General features: G+C 40.1%; 1 protein-coding gene across 1 annotated transcript in view; it reads right to left on the reverse strand.

Moving 5' to 3' along the window:
• Positions 1–6874: 6874 nt before the first annotated feature.
• LOC110989478 (integrator complex subunit 1-like) overlaps positions 6875–22247 on the reverse strand; it is a 70723-nt gene continuing 55350 nt past the window's right edge. Inside the window, exons 31-47 of the mRNA XM_022253874.2 lie at positions 20183–20239; positions 18834–19004; positions 17981–18128; positions 17497–17610; positions 16513–16693; positions 15762–16037; positions 15126–15213; positions 14384–14634; positions 13611–13757; positions 13302–13415; positions 12584–12773; positions 11662–11789; positions 11080–11345; positions 10728–10798; positions 10526–10617; positions 8972–9081; positions 6875–8611 (exon numbers count right to left, since the gene is read on the reverse strand). Coding sequence (XP_022109566.2) covers positions 8469–8611; positions 8972–9081; positions 10526–10617; positions 10728–10798; positions 11080–11345; positions 11662–11789; positions 12584–12773; positions 13302–13415; positions 13611–13757; positions 14384–14634; positions 15126–15213; positions 15762–16037; positions 16513–16693; positions 17497–17610; positions 17981–18128; positions 18834–19004; positions 20183–20239 — 2547 coding nt within the window. The 3' untranslated portion in view covers positions 6875–8468. The remainder of the gene's footprint in view (positions 8612–8971; positions 9082–10525; positions 10618–10727; positions 10799–11079; positions 11346–11661; positions 11790–12583; positions 12774–13301; positions 13416–13610; positions 13758–14383; positions 14635–15125; positions 15214–15761; positions 16038–16512; positions 16694–17496; positions 17611–17980; positions 18129–18833; positions 19005–20182; positions 20240–22247) is intronic.

A 22247-nucleotide genomic window follows, 5' to 3' on the forward strand; every position in this document is an offset into this window, starting at 1 on the left:
TATTCTTTCCAAACAACTTCCTAAGGAAAACGAGAACAGATATGAAACTTACACCAATTGATAGAGAAACATTCAATTAATCAGATGCTACCAGGATTGCCAGATTTAGAATATTTTTAGGTCGTTTATGTTGAGATATATAGAGCCTTGTTTACACGGTAACATGACAGACAAGTGGAGAATCGCCCAAAATTAATTAGGATTTTCATACGAACTACTGAATTCTTTCCAAAACAACTTCCTAACGAAAACGAAAACAGATATGAAACTGACATCAATAGATAGAGGGACATTCGTCCATTCAGATGCTACCAGGATTGCCGGATTTAGACAATTGTCAGGTCCTTTATGCTGAGATATATAGAGCCTTGTGTACACGGCAACAAGACTGACTAGTGGAGAATCGCCGAAAAATATTTAGGACTATCATACGAACTACTGCATTCTTTCCAAAACAACTTCCTAACGAAAACGAGCACAGATATGAAACTTACACTAATTGATAGAGAAACATTCAATTAATCAGATGCTACCAGGATTGCCAGATTTAGAATATTCTTAGGTCGTTTATGTTGAGATATATCACCGAAAAATAATTAGGAGTATCATACGAACTACTGCATTCTTTCCAAAACAACTTCCTAACGAAAACGAAAAAAGATATGAAACTTACATCAATGGATAGCGAAACATTCAATTAATCAGATGCTACCAGGATTGCCAGATTTAGAATATTCTTAGGTCGTTTATGTTGAGATATATAGAGCCTTGTTTACACAGAAACATGACAGACAGGTGGAGAATCGCCCAAAAATAATTAGGAGTATCATACGAACTACTGCATTCTTTCCAAAAACACTTCCTAACGAAAACGAGAACAGATATGAAACTTACATCAATGGATAGAGACGCATTCAAGTATTCAGATGCTAACAGGATTGCCAGATTTAGAATATTTTTCGGTCGTTTATGTTGAGATATATAGAGCCTATTTTACACGGAAAAATGACAGACAAGTGGAGAATCGCCCAAAAATAATTAGGATTATCATACGAACTACTGAATTCTTTCCAAAACAACTTCCTAACGAAAACGAAAACAGATATGAAACTGACATCAATTGATAGAGCAACATTCAATAATTCAGATGCTAACATGATTGCCAGATTTAGAATTTTTAGGTCGTTTATGTTGAGATATATAGAGCCTTGTTTACACGAAAACATGACAGACAAGTGGAGAATCGCCCAAAAATAATTAGGAGTATCATACGAACTACTGCATTCTTTCCAAAACAACTTTCTAACGAGAACAAAAACAGATATGAAACTTACATCAATGGATAGAGGGACATTCGCCCATTCAGATGCTACCAGGATTGTCAGATTTAGACAATTTTCAGGTCGTTTATGCTGAGATTTATAGATCCTTGTTTACACGGTAAGATGACAGACAAGTAGAGAATTGCAAAAAAATAATGAGGAGTATCATACGAACTACTGAATTCTTTCCAAAACAACTTCCTAACGAAAACGAAAACAGATATGAAACTTACATCAATGGACAAAGTGACATTTACCCATTCAGATGCTACCGCAACTGTCAGATTTAGACAATTTTCAGGTCGTTTATGTTGAGATATATAGAGCCTTGTTTACACGGCAACATGACAGACAAGTGGAGAATCGCCAAAAAATAATTAGAAGTATCATACAAACTACTGAATTCTTTCCAAAACAACTTCCTAACAAAAACGAAAAAAGATATGAAACTTACATCAATGGATAGAGGGCCATTCGCCCATTCAGATGTTACCAGGATTTTTACATTTAGACACTTCTCAGGTCCTTTATGCTTGGATATATAGAGCCTTGTTTACACGGCAAAATGACAGACAAGTGGAGAATCACCCAAAAATAATTAGGAGTGTCATACGAACTACTGCATTCTTTCCGAAACAACTTCCTAACGAAAACGAAAAGAGATATGAAACTTAATTCAATGAATAGAGGGACACTTGCTCATTCAGTTGCTACCAGGATTGCTAGATTTAGACAACTCACAGGTCGTTTATGCTGAGATATATAGAGCCTTGTTCACACGGCAACATGACAGACAAGTGGAGAATCGCCCTAAAATAATTAGGAGTATCATACGAACTACCGCATTCTTTCCAAAACAACTTCCTAACGAAAACAGATGTGAAACTTACATCAAAAGATAGAGGGCCATTCACCCATTCAGATGTTACCAGGATTTTTACATTTACACACTTCTCAGGTCCTTTATGCTTGGATATATAGAGCCTTGTTTACACGGCAACATGACAGACAAGTGGAGAATCGCCCAAAAATAATTAGGAGTATCATACGAACTACTGCATTCTTTCCGAAACAACTTCCTAACAAAAACAGATATGAAACTTCATCAATGGATACAGAAACATTCAATTATTCAGATGCTACCAGGATTGCCAGATTTAGAATATTTTCAGGTCGTTTATGTTGAGATATATAGAGCCTTGTTTACACCGTAACGTGACAGACAAGTGGAGAATCGCCAAAAAATAATTAGGAGTATCATACAAACTACTGCATTCTTTCCAATCAACTTCCTAAGGAAAACGAGAACAGATATGAAACTTCATCAATGGATACAGAAACATTCAATTGTTCAGATGCTACCAGGATTGCCAGATTTAGAATATTTTCAGGTCGTTTATGTTGAGATATATAGAGCCTTGTTTACACCGCAACATGACAGACAATTGGAGAATCGCCCAAAAATAATTAGAAGTATTATACAAACTACTACATTCTTTCTAAAACAACTTATTACGAAAACGAAAACAGATATGAAACTTACATCAATGGATAGAGTGACGTTTGCCCATTCAGATATCACCATTATTGCCAAATTTAGACACTTCTCAGGTCATTTATGCTGAGATATATAGAGCCTTGTTTACACGGCAATATGACAGACAAGTGGAGAATCGCCCAAAAATATTGAGGAGTAACAAACAAACACATGCATTCTTTCGAAAACAACTTCCTAACGAAATTGACAGCAGATATGAAACTTACGTCAACGGATAGAGGGACATTCACCCATTCAGATGCTGCAAGAATTGCCAGATTTAGACAATTCACAGGTCGCTTATGCTGAGATATTTATAGCCTTGTGTACACGGCAACAAGACAGACAAGTGGAGAATCGCCGGAAAATAATTAGGAGTATCATACGTACTACTGCATTCTTTCCAAGACAACTTATTACGAAAACGAAACCAGATATGACACTTACATCAATGGATAGAGGGACGTTCGCCCATTCAGATGTCACCAGGGTTGCTGGATTAAGAATACTCACAAGTCATTTATGCTGAGATATATAGAGTCTTGTTTACACGGCAACATGACAGACAAGTGGAGAATCGCACAAAAAAATTACGAGTATCATACGAACTACTGCATTCTTTCGAAAACAACTTCCTAACAAAATTGAAAGCAGATATGAAACTTACGTCAACGGATAGAGGGGAATTCGCCCATTCAGATGCTACCAGAATTGCCAGATTTAGAAAATTCACAGGTCGTTTATGCTGATATGTATAGAATCATGTTTACACGGCATAAGAGCGACAAGTGGAGAATAGCGCGAAAAAATGAGCACTACTGTCAAACACATGCATTCTTTCGAAAACAACTTCCTAAGAAAAATCAAAACAGATATGAAACTTACATCAATGGATAGAGGGACATTCGCCCATTCAGATGCCACCAGTATTGCTAAATTTAGACAAATATCAGGACGTTTATGCTGAGATGTATAAAGCCTTGTTTACACGGCAATATGACACAAAAGTAGAGAATCGCGCAAAAATAATGAGTAGTACCATCAAACACATGCATTCTTTCCAAAACAACTTCCTAACGAAAACGAAAACAGATATGAAACTTACATCAATGGATAGAGGGACATTCGCCCATTCAGATATCACCAGTATTGCTAGATTTAGACAATTATCAGAACGTTTATGCTGAGATAAGTAGAACCTTGTTTACACGGCAACATGACAGACAAGTGCAGAATCACCCAAAAATAATTAGGAATATCACACGAACTACTGCATTCTTTCGAAAATAACTTCCCAACAAAAACGAAAACAGATATGAAACTTACATCAATGGATAGAGGGACAATCGCCCATTCAGATGTCACCAATATTGCCAAATTTAGACAATTCACAGGTCGTTTATGCTGAGATATATAGAGCCTTGTGTACACGGCAAAAAGACAGACTAGTGGAGAATCGCCCAAAAATAATTAGGAGTATCATACGTACTACTGCATTCTTTCGAAAACAACTTCCTAACGAAAACGAAAACCGATATGAAACTTACATCAATGGATAAATGGACATTTGCCCATTAAGATGCTACCAGAATTGCTAGATTAAGACAATTCTCAGGTCGTTTATGCTGAGATATATAGAGCCTTGTGTACACGGCAACAAGACAGGCTAGTGGAGAATCGCCCAAAAATAATTAGGAATATCATACGAACTACTGCATTCTTTCGAAAATAACTTCCTAACGAAAACGAAAACAGATATGAAACGTACATTAACGGATAGAGGGACATTCGCCCATTAAGATGCTACCAGGATTGCCAGATTTAGACACTTTTCAGGTCGTTTATGCTGAAATATATAGAGCCTTGTGTACACCCTACTGCTCGAATTTACATGTACATGGTCATTTGGCATTTACACAGTAAGACAGTTTATGGGGGCACATAGTAAGGGTAAATTATTCATAAGGATGTGTAGTCAACTGTTTCTTTATTTTATCATAATGGGTTTTGACTAAGGTTCATGTACATGTATTGCTACATAAGGTGTACTTCTATTTTCTCTATCCATTGTAGCGAACCGCTGACTTGGGACCTGGAATGGGCTGCCATCATTAAGGGTAGCGAATAAAAAGTTCAACTTCTGGGGAGAACTGTTTCCACGGGCCAAGTTTTTCATCAGTGTGTTTACACTTGCGTTGTGTAATTTAAGAGGTTACAAGGGTTAAAGTGACCTAGCCTAGTGTGACTGTGCCCAAGTCCCGAGTGGTGCTTGTGTCGTTCAGGGGCTCGGTAGGTTGAGGGGCTAATTGGTGGTGCAGTATAGTTCCTGATAGGAGCTTGCGGTCGATGCAAGGGCGGATTGCTATCTCGTGACGTGTTGCGTGTAGCGCAGCCCTAACAATAAGCCCCGTAGACTTGCCAAAGTCCCTGATTCAGCACCACAATTAATTGTGGTGTTCGCTGCTCCGGGCGAATTCCGGTCACGTATAATCACACAGTCTCCCCTTCAATAGCGCTGGTGTATTGGTTGAGTGTGTTGATGAATAAACCCGCCGCTTGTTAATTGTTGTACCATCAAAATTGCTTTAAAACAATTCCCCACCCTAAACACCAACATGGTCAACCACTCCGCTTAACTGCAGTACTGTACTGTACTAACCTTGATGGCTTACCCACCTGCCCATGGAGCTATGATCTGCCCAAACTGCTAACTCTCCCAAACCTTGCTTTCTCAGTGCGAGTCTGTGAACAATATCACGAAGGTGTTCTTTCATGTAACTGAGGCCCACCAGCGCTCATGCATCAGTTTCGAAGTCATCATGCAAGTCGCGCGGAGAATCAAGGCAGAAACAACTAACGGATATGGAGGTCACATCACGGGGCTCACAAGCATGAACATGGCCAGGCATTCAACCATTCTTCCATGGTTTTACAAAACAACGGAATGAACGCACCATAAAAGCTCCATCACCGTGCAAAGGACTGTTTCGCCCTCTGTGATAGCTGCAATGCCGAAATTTCCAGAACTGACCCCACTGAACTTGGTCGTAGGCCGGTATGTTATGTGGGCCTTCGTCCAGAAGTTATTTCGGAGTCGGAGCTGACCACGTACGTTCGTGTACGAGGCAGCCACGGTCCGGATAAACGTGTGCTTCTCTCTGTACTTGGTTTCGACCATTGAACACACCATGGTGCACTGATGCTCCCAAATAATCGTGGACGTTAAACAAAAGAATTAATGACCACCCACGACTCCCGATACGTCCACGATTGCCAAACGTGTACAAACCATATCAGAGGCCATCCAAAAAAGTTGAACAAAAGGACAATAGGAACATCCACGATTGCCAAAAAACACGTTTACATGCGTTCATATCGGGACCCGATGGCACTCAAACTTTTCTAGTCCAGATTTGACGATGGAAGAAAAAATCCATTTCAAACTGAGGGCACTATCCAAAGTGATTGAGACTTTAAACAGAGAAATTACATGCAATAGATTCCGAGTAAGACTAAGCGACTTTCCGCAAACACGGTTTCAAATAGGACATCTGAGGTTTAAGATTTGAACATAAAAACATGCAAACTTAAGTGTCTCCATTTTTACTTCACACTAATAGCACCTTCACTTGTCTTGAAAAGCTTGGTCAATTACGAAAAAACTTGTTTTAAAAAGTGCACTTTACGGTTCACCTAACTCCAAAAGAGACTGAAACTAATTCTAAGATCCAATGCATGGATCCTTTGCAGAGAGGGCTAAAATCAAGTTGAAACTGTCTCTTGTGTTAAGGGTACAGTGTCCCAATTCAAGGAGAATTCTCCGCCAGACAGAGACGCTTATAAAGTACCCCTGCAAATTCTTTCGAAAAGAGGGGTCTGTGTGGGCCAAGAAATTGTGGGACTACATTTAAGTATGGCCCAGGATCATCTGTGTAGATTTAGGGGCTCCAAACTGTAGGCAAAGCAGACAAAACTGTTATTGAAAAATTGTCAGGAGAGCTCGAGAAAGGTGACATTGGCTGTGCATCTGGAAAGTTTATTCAAAATAACAGTTTTTTACAATCATGATTTGAAACATCTGCTTTCAAAATAGAATTGTTAAAATTAAAGGAAAGTCAACAGCAAATATCTGATAAAATCGGTTATTCCTGAAGGGATTTTTTAAAGCAAATTCAATAAAGTCCTAAACTCATGTAACAGCTATGACAGATTACTAAAGAGTGAATTAACTCATACAATACTTATGACCCGTTGTGAAGACGTATAAGACTCCCAATAAATCAAGATCTTTTCCCCTCACATGCTCCCATTCTTCCCGATTCTCCGTTTGTTCTTGAATTGCATACTATGCCATGAACAGTACAGCTGTGCTGAATTCTAAAAGCTACAAGAACTGGAAAGACTACTTCAAGTTGATGTGCCATTACCAAATATTACAAAGAGAGAACAGAGTCCTACATTGTATTTTTTATATCACAGGATCATTAGTACTCAGTGTAAGTATTTTTAAACTCAAAGACAGACTCACAGTGTTTACAGGAGTCAATTTTGATCTGTGATATATTTATTGTGCAAATCTGCACAACCATTTTGCACAAGCTGTTAATATGCATTAAGCTTGTAGGGCAGGAGAGAATCTTTGTCACTTGCTCGTGTTATGACCAGAAGTAGATACATATGAAGATTGACATAATCACAGGTGACTGGATGTTGAAATCCTAGCCCTTTGAAATGTAAAATTGTATCAAGCAAGTTTTTCATATTCTGAATAAGAAACTTGTGCAAGTCTACAAACAATGTAAAATAAAATCTGCAGATAGTAAAGGTGCTTTGATTGTTACAATGTTCTCTGATCATTTTTTTAAAATTGTTGGTAAAGAACTTGTGAAAATAAAGCACAAACCGTAAGCGGTCTACATCCACACAGGCTGACTCTTATGCACTACTCCTGTTTCCCTGTGTTAGTACTTGTTAGAGTGAAGTTGATGTGGGACAGTCTTTGGCACAAAATAGCAAAAACCGTACAGCCCATTCTAGACCGATCAGGAGAGAGTAATTATGTAGATAAAAGTGGCAGACACTTCTTCCTAAGTTTTCTTTGCTGAGGATGTCTAGGTGTCCCATGGACACTTCCTAAGCTATTTTGCACATCCTGTTGGACTTATCAAAACATTGCCGATTTAAGTTGATTTGGCCACTTCGTGTTCAGATGCTAAATCTCACCTTCTTCTGTGAGTTATTGCCGAGTGCACTTGTAAGTTACAGAACAAGTATTATAAAGGCCTTTTGTAGCTTATTCAAAACTTCAAAACTTTTGACAGAAGCATTACCCAGATCATACAACACACCTCTGGCTCTGAATCACTGTGTCATTCTTTCTCTATTTAACCAACTTTGACACTGCTGTCATCAGCTCTGAAAGATTTTAAGAGAGCCATCTTTTAAGCTGAGTAACTGTAAGAACAGGGAGCAGATCATGGACATCCAATTCAGTAGCCATCATCAGCTTCAGGAGCCTATGGTGGAGACACTGTCTATGTGGAAGAGCTTCTAGCTCTGTGCTCAAAAGGACAACTATTATATTGTTTCCAATTCTGCAGACACTGTCTTCAGCTTGGAGGGGTTGTGGTAGAAGGGGTGGTTGTACTATCCATGCTGAGAAGCTGTAGGGTTTCTGCTATCAGTGGAACTGTAGACAATTTACTGTTGACTCCCACTGTGAAAGCTTTCTGCAGCACTACTTCAGCATTCTCTGTCAGGATTAGCAGCATGTTTAGATTAAATATAGGTCACTTTGAAATTGATTGTTAATTGATCTTGGAAGTTAAAGTGGTCTCACCAATGACAAGCGTCAGCACTGTGACTTTGAAACAACAAAACACATTTAAAATTAGACGTTTCGTGTGAAATGTCAACTCTTTTCTGTAAATATTTGTGATAATAAACTTGATTTGGATTTTTTATCACAGTCTCATGATGACTGAACCTGCATAAAGTAACCAACAACAATCAATATTCATTTACAGAGGAATTTGGCAAAAAGAAAGATAAAAGAGCTGCAGAAAGACCATTCATTTGATTAGAATGCTAGCCAGTTCTGGTTTTGCCATACCTTGGCAGAGCAAAGTGAACTCTGGTAAATTCTTTAGCGCTGTCTGCACAATCTCTTGGTCCATGCTGTTTAGACAGTCCATGTAGGCTGGCAGAAACTTACTGGCAACACTGTGTAAAGCAGAAGCAATGTCGGCTATAGAGTGGAATTCCTTCATAGCATACTAGCAATTCATTTCGAAGGCTTGAATGTTTCCAGTGAGAACTAGCTGTTTCCCAAAATGAAATGTGTATGCACAGGACAAATGTTCCCATATGGAAGAATGAATCACAATTCTAGTGCCCAGCACATTCACAAACTGGACAAGTAAAATCAATTGACAACCAGTCAAAGTGCAGTTTATTGGCTGGTACCGCAGTTGCTCCCAAACTGTACCCCAAACTTCCTCAAATTCTCCCATCACTCTTTGTGGGAACAGTATCAAACCCTCATCAGAGGAGAAAGCTGGAAATAATTACACTTTGGTGATACTTAACAAGTAAGCAATATTGTTACACTTTCACAGATGTTTTATACTGTTCTATATAAATCAAAATACTGCCAAACACAGTGCTAAATTTCTCCCACATTCTTCTATAAATGTTGGGGTAATTCACCAGAAATAAAAACAAACTGGCCAGCATTGACACTATCATGGCTATTAACCACTACCAGCCGGGGACTCCGAAATCGGAGCCGTATGGTTTATATGTGTGGCCGGGTCTCCGAACTCGGACAAAGGAAACAGGGCCCTGTAACAAGAGACCGTACTCCGAACAAAAGACCAGGCTGCTGGGCATTACCGGCATTTTTCACTCTCAAAAGTGGTGATAATCCAGCATTATTTCGAAACCGTATACCAGGGTCTGGGGTATTTAGAGCAAGCGGATTACCACCAGGGACAAAAGCTCTCCACCACCGCAGCGATGAGCCACATAGCACCGCTGCATGCTAATCTGGCCCCTATTGAAAAGAGGTCAGCAGTGCACTGAGCCAGGTTCGTGAACAAAAGACAGTTGTATAACACCGCACAATCTGGGCTCTGTTTACAAGGCTGCAGGCCTGGCTGAAATATTCGGTCGTCAATGAAGGTCACCTGTCAACTTAGAGTAGTGCCTAAAGATTACTCCGTGCGGCTATAAACGACTGTTAAATGGAATGATGAATTGTTGAAGGATTTTGAAAACAGAAAAAATGATAGTCATGCTGGCCCAGCATCCTCAACGTTGAAAAATGCCCCAGCACGAAGTGGTTAAGGTGATGCAGAAGTAACCAGAAACCTATGTTAACCATGGTGGTAGACGCTGTTCATAATGGGACTACTCTCATTTTCCAAGCAGGAAAATGTTGGATAACTTTTTTCAAATATTTTGGTGTGAAAACAAAAACTGGGTAAGCCTTGTGGTAATTTTGTTCACATTTCTTGGGACACCACAATTAGGGGACACTGGAAATAACTATGCCTTGTTCAAATGGTTTAAGCTTACATCCACAGAGGAAAAGAAAAGCAAATACTAGAAATTCAGCTCATGAAGGTTCAAAAAATGCTGGAAGTACCCAACAACAGCTTCATACCTTGGATCATGCCTGATGTATCGAATGACCAGAACAAATGCTATTGCCCTGCAGTCTTTGTTGCATGATGTCATCTGATTGGATAATTCAGTCTGATGGGTAAATAACACAAAGGATATAAACATAAATACAAAACAAATTCACGGAGTGCACTTTTCATCAGACATACTGATTTGAAGTGATCTTTGACCACACGGCTCACCACAAAGTTCTGTAGGATTCCCACTGCACTGCTAGACTTCTCTTCCAGTTCATTCAATGCCTCAGCCATGCCTAGACAAAAACAAAACCGTACAGAGGTGGACATTACTACAAAGGATCACAGTTCCCCATTACCAAATTGGTACCAGACCATTGACTGTATGTAACAACATCCTGATGGGCTGACACACCGCCTGTATGTACTTTCTGAAATGCTTACAATGTGATGGAGCAAACCCATACAGCCTTCACATGGACACCACCTGGACTATGTGTCTATCCATCCTCTATCTTTGCCTACAATGGGAGTACTTGAGTACGAAGCCATATGAACAGAGTGCTGTGAAATGTACCTTCCGAGTCCTCCTCAAGAGCAAGTCTCTCAGCAAACAACTTCACATCTTCTACATCCCATGATGCATCAGCCCCCATCATGGCACTGAGTGAAGGGGAATATGTCTCCTCCCGATTGCCCATCCCCGGGATCTCATCAATGGTAGACTCCACCTGGGTAGGGGCACCGCCAGTTCCCGATTGGTCCTTAGAGGAGCTGGTCAGTGTGATGCTTGCCAATAGGGACTTGAGCTGCTGGATGTCTGGGTAAATCTGAGATAGATTGCTACAGGATGGAGACAGGAGAGGAGTATGACCAGCTAACTTGTAGTAACACTAGGGCAAATTAATCATTAAAAAACGACAACATAATTAATGTACACCTGAAACAAACTTTACAAACGATCCGAGTATGCCACATTCCACCTCATCACTTTTTGCAATCAGGGAGGTTGCATTCACTCGGTTGTTTTGTACAATAGATGGCTCAGTGTTTTACACTGTTGGGAAGGGTCTTCAAGATCATGTACCTGCATGTATCTATTACAAATGTACCACACAATCTGAAGAAAAACCAGAAGCCTGGAGTAAGGGCATCTTACTTGAGTGGGACTGAGTGTTTCTCCAGTAGCGGCTGTGCCTCAGTGGGGCTGTGGCTGGAATATTGGTACAGTAACTGGATAAACTTGGTGATGATAGGTTCAAGGGCCTTCTTGGCTATCAGAGCGTGCTATAAAAGGTCAAAGGTCAGACAGTAGTGCATTGATACAATACTACACTGGGATATAAAATGCATATTGATTAGCATTATTCTGACTTTTGTATTTGTTTAGATGAGGCCCTTTCCAGGTCTCACATTAGTGAATATAGATATTTGCATCAGTAATCAAACTATAGCTAAAGATCAACAACATGAGGTCCAGCCAAAGACCTTTCAAACACAACACATCCATTTAATTTGTCATACGACCTCAATCTGTAAAAGTCTTCCACTTATGCAAGGATGATTTGGGGAGATTTGGATGATTGAGGTAAACTTCACCTTCAGTTAGCAGCTCACATTATTTCTTTCCATATTTTATTGAAGTTTACCTTCATTTTACCAGGAAGACTGGAGTTGGTTGTACACAGAGGAGTGGCTCTGAATACTGTTGTGTGTCCTTTGAGCCAAATTGCCCACACTAATTCAAATACGAAATACTATGGGGTTGGAAATTTGTGGATTTCATGAAAGTTGTCATTTTGAGATTGGTTGTTAACCTCTTCGGACCGGAATTCTTTGACCGTGACTGCTGGGCTGTAGTATGCCCAATATTCAAAGCTCTGTCCAGCAGCAGGCCCCATTGAACCAGCAGCTGCATGGTGAATAGACTGTATGTGTGGTATGCACTAATCCTCACACATAGCCAACGGTTTCCGGTGCTAAGGGGTTAACAGAACAGTGACTCCAAGACAGAATAATTGGCAATATTGTTGAATTTTGACCATCTCCATATTATTCAAATTTATTCTAATATTGAATACCTGTAAGATGGGAAAATATGTCTCTATGATGCTATGCAGGACCTTGGTAGGCTGATCAAAGAGCTGAGGCTCTAGGAGCTGAAGAATTCCCAGGATGTGGTTGAAGAAACGGAGATGCCCACGGGTACGGAACTCCTTGAGGTTCAGATGAGTTCGGCCTTGAAGTAAGACAGCCACCATGGGTAGTTGCCTTCAGAAAATAAAAATGAAATCATGAAAAAGGAATTTAAAGCTTGTATTTTCCTTTATTTAAAAGCTTTTGTCACGAAAAATTCACATCAATATTTTTGATAATGGACTTGTCTCATGGCGTTGTATTGCTTAATTTCATGTTTTCTTTTTACCAAAGGGTCAAATTGCACATAAGAAAGGAATTTCACAGAAGTGTGAATCACTAAGTGTTTGTCTCAACGAGGCACCTCTGCAACTTCACAGCTAAAGCTCACAAGGTTGATCTCATATTTTATTACCTGTTCTTCGTTGTACACGTTTACATAAAACAAATGCACTTGGCGGACTTAATAGGATAAAAAGTACCGAGCCTTTCACACAAAGAATATTGTGCGGCAAACAGATGTAAGCATCGTTCCATAAACAAGCAACTTAAAATTAGTTCCAGTAAGGTGACCTCTTCATGCTACATTAGACAGTCATCCAACTTAGTGGAGACATCTTAATATAGGCTGGCTAACCAGGTTGATGAATTCTTTCATCCTACCTGAGTATAAGTACAGGATGTTCTGCAGCCAGTTTGCGGCAAGCTACATTAGCATCATCAGCCTTTTGCTTGCTGATATCCCCTGGCTTGCTGTCCGCTAACACACTCAGTAATCTGGGTAGTATGGTCCACACATAGCACTGTTATTTTCACATATGGTTATTAAATCTTAATAAGAAAAGGACTGCAATTTAAGAGTCAGAGTTTGGTTGAGTCATTCCTCCATCTCATTGAGTCAAGTTAAGTCAATAAAAACCCGTGTTGATTCAAGTCTGATAACTTGCTTAATTTCATTCTGAGGACACTAACCTATGAGTAAGGCAGTCAACAGGTGTGGGTATGTGACTAGTGTCTTGTGACTGTAGCTTGGAGCTGATGAAGGACAGGTTCTGTATAGTCTCAGGAACTTGAAGGTAGAGCTCCAATAACAGCTGCTGGTACAAGGCACAAGACGGGCTGAAAGACAAACATAACACTCAAGAGTCACTCACAGGACTGATTTGGTCTAACAAACGGACTGGTTTGGTAAACAAATATACATATTACTAGAGAGACCTCAAACAGATTTTTTTACGAGTGGAAGATAAAGTCATTGAACCCTAGTACCTCCCTAGGTACATGTACTTCCTGAACTCTTCCAATTCCTCCACTTAGCAGCAAACTAACCATACATTCTTTGACCTTCAGGTTTCAAAGAGTATCAAGCCTCATGTACAGCGCACTGTGACTGGGTTCTATATTTCTCAGTCTTGGAATATCCTCCAAATCCTCCAAACACAGCAGTTCACATAGAAATCATGAACTCTTTGGTAATGACAATGGCTTTCAGCAGGTTAATAATTTACCCCAGAAGATGCCTGACTCATTGTCATCTCTTGCTCTACTAATTATGGAAGAAAATATCTGCACCAAAAGATGGCAAATTGAGTGGGCTACAATGGATTTTTGGCTTGAGTACAAATGTGCCTCCTATAATATGCTTCAAGGAGAACATGGAGAGGAGGAAACTAGATCACAAATACAAACTGCCTGTTGACAATGCTACACCACTCGTACAGTGTTCTAAATGAAAAACCATTAACCTTGTTTCCCGACTGCAGTCACCAAGGTATTTGATGAGATGCTCCACCACTCCTCGATTGCTATGAAAACCATTTAGGAGCAAGGCCAGTCGAGCCTTGATGGTAATAGAAGCAACCTCTGTCAGTCCCTCATCAGCATCTGACATGGCATGGTAACCTTGGGATGAATCAGCTGCTTCTTGGATAATGTAGTCAGCCAAGGCACAGGTCTGGTCAGGAGACAGATGCAAGACATCCTCTTCTGAGTGACGCTGTATCAAACCACCAAATATAAGCAATTCACTTCTCCTGAAAATCTATCTTTGCAAGTGGTAAAAAAAAATGTCTAAAATGTAAAAAATTATCACAAATATGCGCCCACACACAGTTTCAGCTGAGTAGTGATATTGTGATAGTGATGCAATAAAATTACAGTCTAAAATGCATATGTCTCAAGGTTAAATGTTACTTCACTACATAATTAAAGCTTTCAGCTAAAAAAATTAATTTACTATGTCACAGAAATTTGTCGGGACCTTGGAGTGTGCCTTCACCATAGGAAGATTTGCCTGTAAGGTTACTGGGGGTTGACCATCATATATGGTGACATGTATTTTAGAGGCAGGCATGCAACTTCGACTTTGACCCAAAAAACTGAGAAAGTCTGATCTGTACAAGACCAAACGTGAAGTGAAAAATGAGGAAAATCAGCTGAGCTGAGGAAAACCTACATGCCATAGAGGGTGCATTTTAGTTTGCCTACCTTTGAAGCCCTAGTATCTCGCCCTTGCCATATCTTTGGTATGTGGATGCATGCCCACAGGAAGTCCAACACAGCTGTTGCACTAAAACTGAAATCAAATAATATCAAGCTAAAAAAACCCTCCACAGAACATTGCGGCAACACGAGGTGTGGATGGCATTGATGCATTTATGCAAAACTGGCCGAGTGAAAACGATTACTTTTCCCCAGGCGTCCTTGATTATTCAGCTCCTTAAGAGCATCCTTTGTAGAAATGCTATCGGTACTAAGGAAGGCTGAGAAGCAAGCCATTACAATTTACTGGTTTACATGTACAATATCCAATAGGTAGGCTGATTTTTGCCTTTCTGCAACACAGGAGGCAGGTTACTTTGAAAATAAAGACAAATTATCACCCTACACATATTTTGAAACAAATTTGCCAATTATCTTAAATTTAAATTATTACTTTGTAATGCATGAAAATATGTAACAAAATATTGTCATTTTTTTATACCCCAGAGAAACTACAACTGATCATTGAAATCAACCTTGTATGAAAGATTGGTCTTTCAAAGAACTTGATCCAAAAGTATGAAAATGTCATCATTACAAAACTGTTTGTAGATCGTGGCACAAACAGTTTGAATTACTCACCTATATGACTTTCTTGCAAACCCAAGCAGTTTATCAATACATCTGTGCAGCGTTTTCCAGTTAGCTTGGTGGGTAAGTAATGCCAGCAGGTATGCACTCCCTATTCGCTTCTGGCAATCTCCCTCACTGCCCATTGGACTCTTCCCATTCCCAAGGGGAACCTTAGCAAACATGGCTTGCTGCTGCAACTCTGGGCAAGCCTGGCATGCCTCTGGATCTAGAAGAGCCAGCCAGTCTGTCAGGAGGCCAGCTGTGGAGGACAGGAGCTGTGGATGGCTATTGTCAAGAAGTTGGTCATTGGGAAAAAAATATAGTTTAAGTCTGTATGATAATTTACATGTATATCTGAAACTTAATCTAGCTCTTGCAACCCTAACCCAACCAAGTTTGTTCTGAAAGGAAGAAAACTAGGTAAAATATTAAGGTTACTATGCATTAGAAGTGAAAAGACATAATAATAAACATAATAGCATTGAGCACAGAACTGGAAAGTTTGAACAAAGCCCCATTATCTTCCACACATGGGCCCCTGGCTGTCTGAGAATGCCCAGCATGATGCTAACTGTATGACGTTTGACCCTGTTAAAATGACAAGCAAGGTAGAATCTCCAAAATAAACAGCAACCAATATAAGTTTATAATCGTTGAGTGCATTGCCTGTGAATGCAGTCAGTGTGATATGAGGCTAGCTCTCCAGTCTCAGGAATGACAAGAAAGACATTAGATAAACAGGACATTCCCAATAACCTACTAAGTAGTCTGGGTGCCAGACACTGATGAGTGCTTTTCCTGTTGATGGATTAACAGCCTGCTCAGCATTCCAACTCGTTGGTTGGCCTGCGAGGGTACTCTCCTGCCATGGCTGGCTGTTAAGCTAGTTGTCAGTAACTGCTCTAACTGGCTGGGGTTGCTGTCCAGAAGCTGCTTACATGCTGCAGGGTAAGTTTGAAAAAGATTGCACTATGAGCATAATAAAAATTCAAGCACCTTAAATGTTTTACCTATGACCTTAAGCTTCACAGCTAACTCAACTAGTTTAAAATGCACCAAGACTATGTTGGATCCAATAATACCCAAGGCCAATTAGCCCTGTGAATTAGTACCGTAACTAGGTATCAAGACAGAGGTGGGCTGACATTTCAACATCACTGTTGCTGATCATGCAATATCCATTGACTCTGCAAGGCTGTATGCCCAAAGATGAAATTGGGTCTTGTGCTCTGCACTACATGTATATGCTTAGGAACCAGTGCACAGACGAGTCAGGAAGCCATTGCTAATAAATATAGCACCATTTCTTATTCACAGATGGAGTCAGTGAGGTAGATACATGTGTAAGGCAATGTCTAATAGCTGGATAGCTGGGGAATACTGAAAGGATATGGATTAACACTTTCTAGTATAAGAAACTATTAACTAATATTCCCAAGCAGACTATACACTGCGTGTAAATAACGTTAGAGAAAGCCCACATTCCAAAGCAAAATGAATATGTCCTGTGACAAAAAAACAAACATTCCATAAAAAATCATTGTAATCAGTTCATGCTGCTGTATCATATTCAACTGGCCAGTCATTTCTAAAGAAGTTCACCGATGAGAGGTTAGACCTAGGCATCCGTAGACATGAGATTTCTCATTTCATACCCCAAAGAAACGTAAAGCTGAACTGGTCCTTCTTCCATGTTCTGGCAAAGCACTGGTTTTTTGTTAGTGAAACACAAAATAATTTCTACCTTGCTCTAGCAGTTTCTCATCAGCTGAGGTCTGTCCATGTTTGAATGCCCTCATGACCTTTTCAATGGATTCTTCTTGTGTATCTCTGCTCATCTCCTTCAGGACTTGATTGACTATAAAGAAAACAGAAATAAAATGTCAACCTCAAAAGGAGTAAACTCTTGGTTTCTTAGTCTTAAATTCAAAGACTGCGATTCTAAATGTCTATTATTTTCCTCAATCTGCACAAAATCGGGCATTTCAAAGTGACCGCATGGTGAATTTGTCAACTTTCAAACTCTGAACAAACTCTTCTTCAATAATTAAAGTGTCAAAATGTAACTGGATCCCAAGAATGGAATCTAATATGGGTATCTCTTCACTTGTCATCAGTTTGCAAAATGTGCATCGAATATGCTTTTGATTTCTGCACTGTGGAGGATATTGTTGCATTCAAGAAAAATCTCAGGCAATATTGAATGGAGTGATGGTTAATGATCTCACCACTGACATCTGCAGAGGTCTCATCAAGTTCCTTCTGGCAATGGGTCAGTGTTTGAGTCCAGATGCCTCCCTTAGTAGGTAGCACCTCACACAGGTATTGAACCAACTCAGGGAATGTTGAAGAAGGCCCATACTTCTTCTGAAGCTTCTAATGTAAAGGACAACATGCAAACAAACACAAAAGTAAATAAAATCCAGTTGATCTACAATTTGAACTTCATGTCCAAATTAAACAGGGCAATGTGTAACTTGAGTGAAGGAATACAGATTTGGCTGGTCCTTGAGTGCTGCACCAGTGAATCAATGCATGGCTACCAGGACATTTGTTGCCTAAAAATGACAGCTGTATGCACACTGTTTCCCATTCCCTTCTTACAACTCAGATTGAAAGGAACAGATGGAAACCAGTCATTGTTGTTGCCTGGATGGTTTGTATTTCAAAATTAATAAATTTAGAGAGAAAACCTCTGTTATTTTAGAGCACCTAGATGGGCAGTAAAAACATGGACGCAATCTTGCTTTTGCAACAAGTGAGTTCCTGAGTACTGTACTCATTCAAAAGGACAGTGCCCTCATTAAACGACCAGGTGCACATTGCTACCCCTAGACAGCCAGTGCATTAAGAACTTACAGAGCTCAAAGACACATGTAACTGGATCAGTCTTGTAGTCAGGACCTTTTCCACGTCTAACAAATATATATAAATATATATATATACATGTACAGTGTTGTACACTAGGAATCAATCCTGAAAATAATGTACAAAACAGTGTCCTGGAAATGTCACAGTGTTTGCGAAGGACTTGGCCTAAAGAAAGACTTGACAACACTGGACTGGATTCCTACTTCTCACCTCTCTTGTCAATAGTAGCCTAAGCAATGAACAGCTGGTATTTGCCTGTGTGGCGAGCTGACTAGGTCGCAACTTGCCATCTCTCAACATGCTTAGCATGGCCTTGGGTAACCTCTCTGAAGGTCTATGCAAGGGATTTGTTCTTAGTCTCTGAATGTCCTTCAATAACTCCTAGAGGAATAAACATGCAAATAAACAAGTGAGCCATGAACAACTTTGATATTGAAACTCTTTAACAAATGAAAGAAATGTATAACATAGCTTATGTACCACAGGTTTATTATTATTATTATTTTTTGCTAAAACAACTCATTTCCTGCACAACATAAAGCAAGTCCTAGGTCAATAGGGAACAGCAATACAAGCATGCAACATCTATCTCATCAACAAAGCCGTACCTGTGCTTTTTTCTCAAATAAGCTTGCCTTTTTGGAATACCAAATAGGCTTATTCTGAAGTATTCAGTCTCTGTTCTTTTTTTCCATGCTGGACTTGGTCAGTCCCATTATTTAACCCTTTCGCGCCAGGACGCGGCTAGAGCTGCTGTAAAAATTGAGATCCTCAGCCCGCTTTTCAGCTTTTTTCTTGACCCACGCTCGAGCAAACACGGTGAAAGAAGGCAGACCCTGGCTCTTGCATATATAGTGTTTGGCCTTTGTGTGTAGCCCAGAAATGAAAAGACCAAATTTGCATCATAATCACCAACCTCACAATAGTCCCCACTTTCAAAAAAGGCAATGGGAATGTGGAAGCGTGAGTAGAGCCGCATGCCACCGAACAATCAGCCTTTTCACTGTGTAATTCAAAGCGTGCAGAGCACGCAGGAACACAAACCGAAAATTTTGGCAGGTGGCCTCCATGGCCAAGTGAGGCTGGAATTCTTTGAGTCGGCTTTCAGAAAGAAATTCCCGTCGTCAAGGGGTTAATCTCTCTCCACCTTTTATTCTGATATTGTCATCATGAACTTTTCTTTTTGCTTGTATGCTTGTTTCGGACCATCTTTCTTTATTTTATTTATCGGTCTTTTTGTCTGGCAATGTTTGTATTATCTTTTCCATCATATCCTTTCTGTTTGACTATTGCATGTAGGCTGCTCTCCTTAAGTCTGTGCTTATCTTGCAAGTGTGTGTTAATTCTGATTTTACTTCTTTTTCAAAATTGTTTATGCTGGTAAATTTCTCCTGGAAGAAAACAAATGTAACAGTAACTGAATTCAGATTGATTTTATAAAATGTAAACTGAATGCATCTATTAATGATAACATCAATGTGAATATTTGTCACATTTACACCAAATTTTAAGAACCAACCCGAGACTTTTCAGTCCAGTGATTCCCCACTCTCCCTTACCTGTTGTATGGCTGAAAATACTTGTTTGGATTCACGTGGTGGTTCATCTGTAAATATCTGAAAATTAAACCAACAAAAAATGGTTGTAAGAAGTTTAAACAACTCTTCATAGGCTGTGGAGTTTAGTTTTGCAAAACAACAAGGTCCCAATATTTGGGCCCTCAAATTTTTCCCCTTTTCTTTATTTTAAAATTTTATTTTAAGGTACGAAAAGCTGAAGGAAGCACAAGAAATGTGTACTGCAGACCAGTGGGTCTCTGTTAGTGTCTTTGCTAAAATACTGGGGCTATGTAGACCCTTCCTCTAAGGGGCTTACCAGTAAGACCTTACCATTCTTCCGAGTAAAGTCCGCTTTTTTCATGGCATGTCTGCCGTTGCTAAGGGGCCGGAAAATTCGCAAACTGCACGCCCATGCGGACTCGATTGCGCAACGTGTTAATGAGCTGGCCCTGCCGGGCGCTATTGTTGCAGAGAAGCTATGTCACGAGACACAGAGACATTTACATACTGCATTCTTTCTGCGGACTGGACGATGGTGGAAACACACTCGACTCAAGAGATACATTTACATATTGCGTTCTTTCCGCACACCAGGCGAGGTTGGAATAAAATGATCAACTCGGAGAAACATTCACACAATACGTTCTTTCCAAAGATTATAATACAGTCAACCCTTGTTATTACAAAATCGGCCATAACAAAATTCCAGTTATAAGAAATGCAAGTCTGTGGTCCTGGCGAAAACATTCCCCTTTTCTATGAGGAAAAAATCTGTTACAAGGAAATCGCAATGTACGATATTCCTGTTACAACAGAAGGTTTTCATGACTCCACTGCTTGAAAAACCATTGTTGACGACCCATTTGTAATGAGCGTTTACAAATCATGATGGTGAAAACATGTGCACAGTGCATCGCCTTGGTTCCCGCCGGGCCGAACCATTGCAAAAGAAGGCGTGAGGGAAATGCGGCAACCAGCCAATGTACAGTTCCTGCCAAAAAGGAATGCTCCACTACATGTACATGAACGTTGTATACGAATGCAGCTTTGCAGTTGCAAGTCAAAAAAACACCGCCCTCATGAATTTTTCTGCAGGTTCATTCACAAAAATCGATCTCATGTCTACGTTTTTGTTTTCTGTGTTCATTATTTAATTTGAAGATGTACTGCTCGTACACAAAACGAGCGGTTTCCACAAAATTCCCAGCCACAGTACGTCCCTCCAGATGCATCACGCACGCTTACCAGGCACCTAACAGTTTATAATTCAGCCTTTCGATGGTGGAGTAATTACGGGAAACAATTTGGAATCACACACACAAAATTAAACACTGATTTGTAAAATAAAATTTCTGACAAATAAAGAAACTCTATCACAGTGTGTGCATTCATTGGGCATGGTGCAATTGCCAGTGTGTGGCTGCTCAGAACAGGTGATCAGGAGTGCATGTTGTGCACAAGTGGCGCAGCGCTAAATACTCTGCAGCGCCTGGTGGGTACTGTGTAGTTGCCGGTACGTACATTCGCCTAGTTGCACCGGCCTACTATCATCACTGAACCTGTACAAATCATTATGTCAGGAGTTCCGAACTCAGAGTAGCATAATAGCCGACGATTATAATGAACATGCCATTCCATCGAGGATTAGCCAGACTCTCCAGTAAACATCAGCCGTTCCAATCACAGACTTTCCAGTTGACATTGATATTTAAATGACCTGCCCTAAATTTTTGTGGGGCATTCTGAACAGAGAGTGAATGAAATATTCATGTTTGCAGATTAACATACACCGTTCTTGCCGCATATGGTCGTCATCGTCAAGTGCTCTTCCCTTCCGCAGACTTCCCCCGGGAAGAAAGGTCAGGCCTTACTTGTAAACCCCTTAACCCCTTCAAAATTTGGGGAGCGTGAAAAGTTGTAACGTTCGTGCACCCACTAGAATGCTCCTTTGGGGATAACTGCATGTGCCTGTTTGGAGCATTGCGTGTTCCCCAGTGGCAGTGTAAGTGCACAGACCACTGTTCCAACTCAATGTCTCACACTGTTCCCATAAGGTTCCCAATAG

This window comes from Acanthaster planci, linkage group LG07, assembly GCF_054643075.1.
Source record: "Acanthaster planci isolate LZ-2023a linkage group LG07, COTS_SCS, whole genome shotgun sequence".
Lineage (NCBI taxonomy): Eukaryota > Metazoa > Echinodermata > Asteroidea > Valvatida > Acanthasteridae > Acanthaster > Acanthaster planci.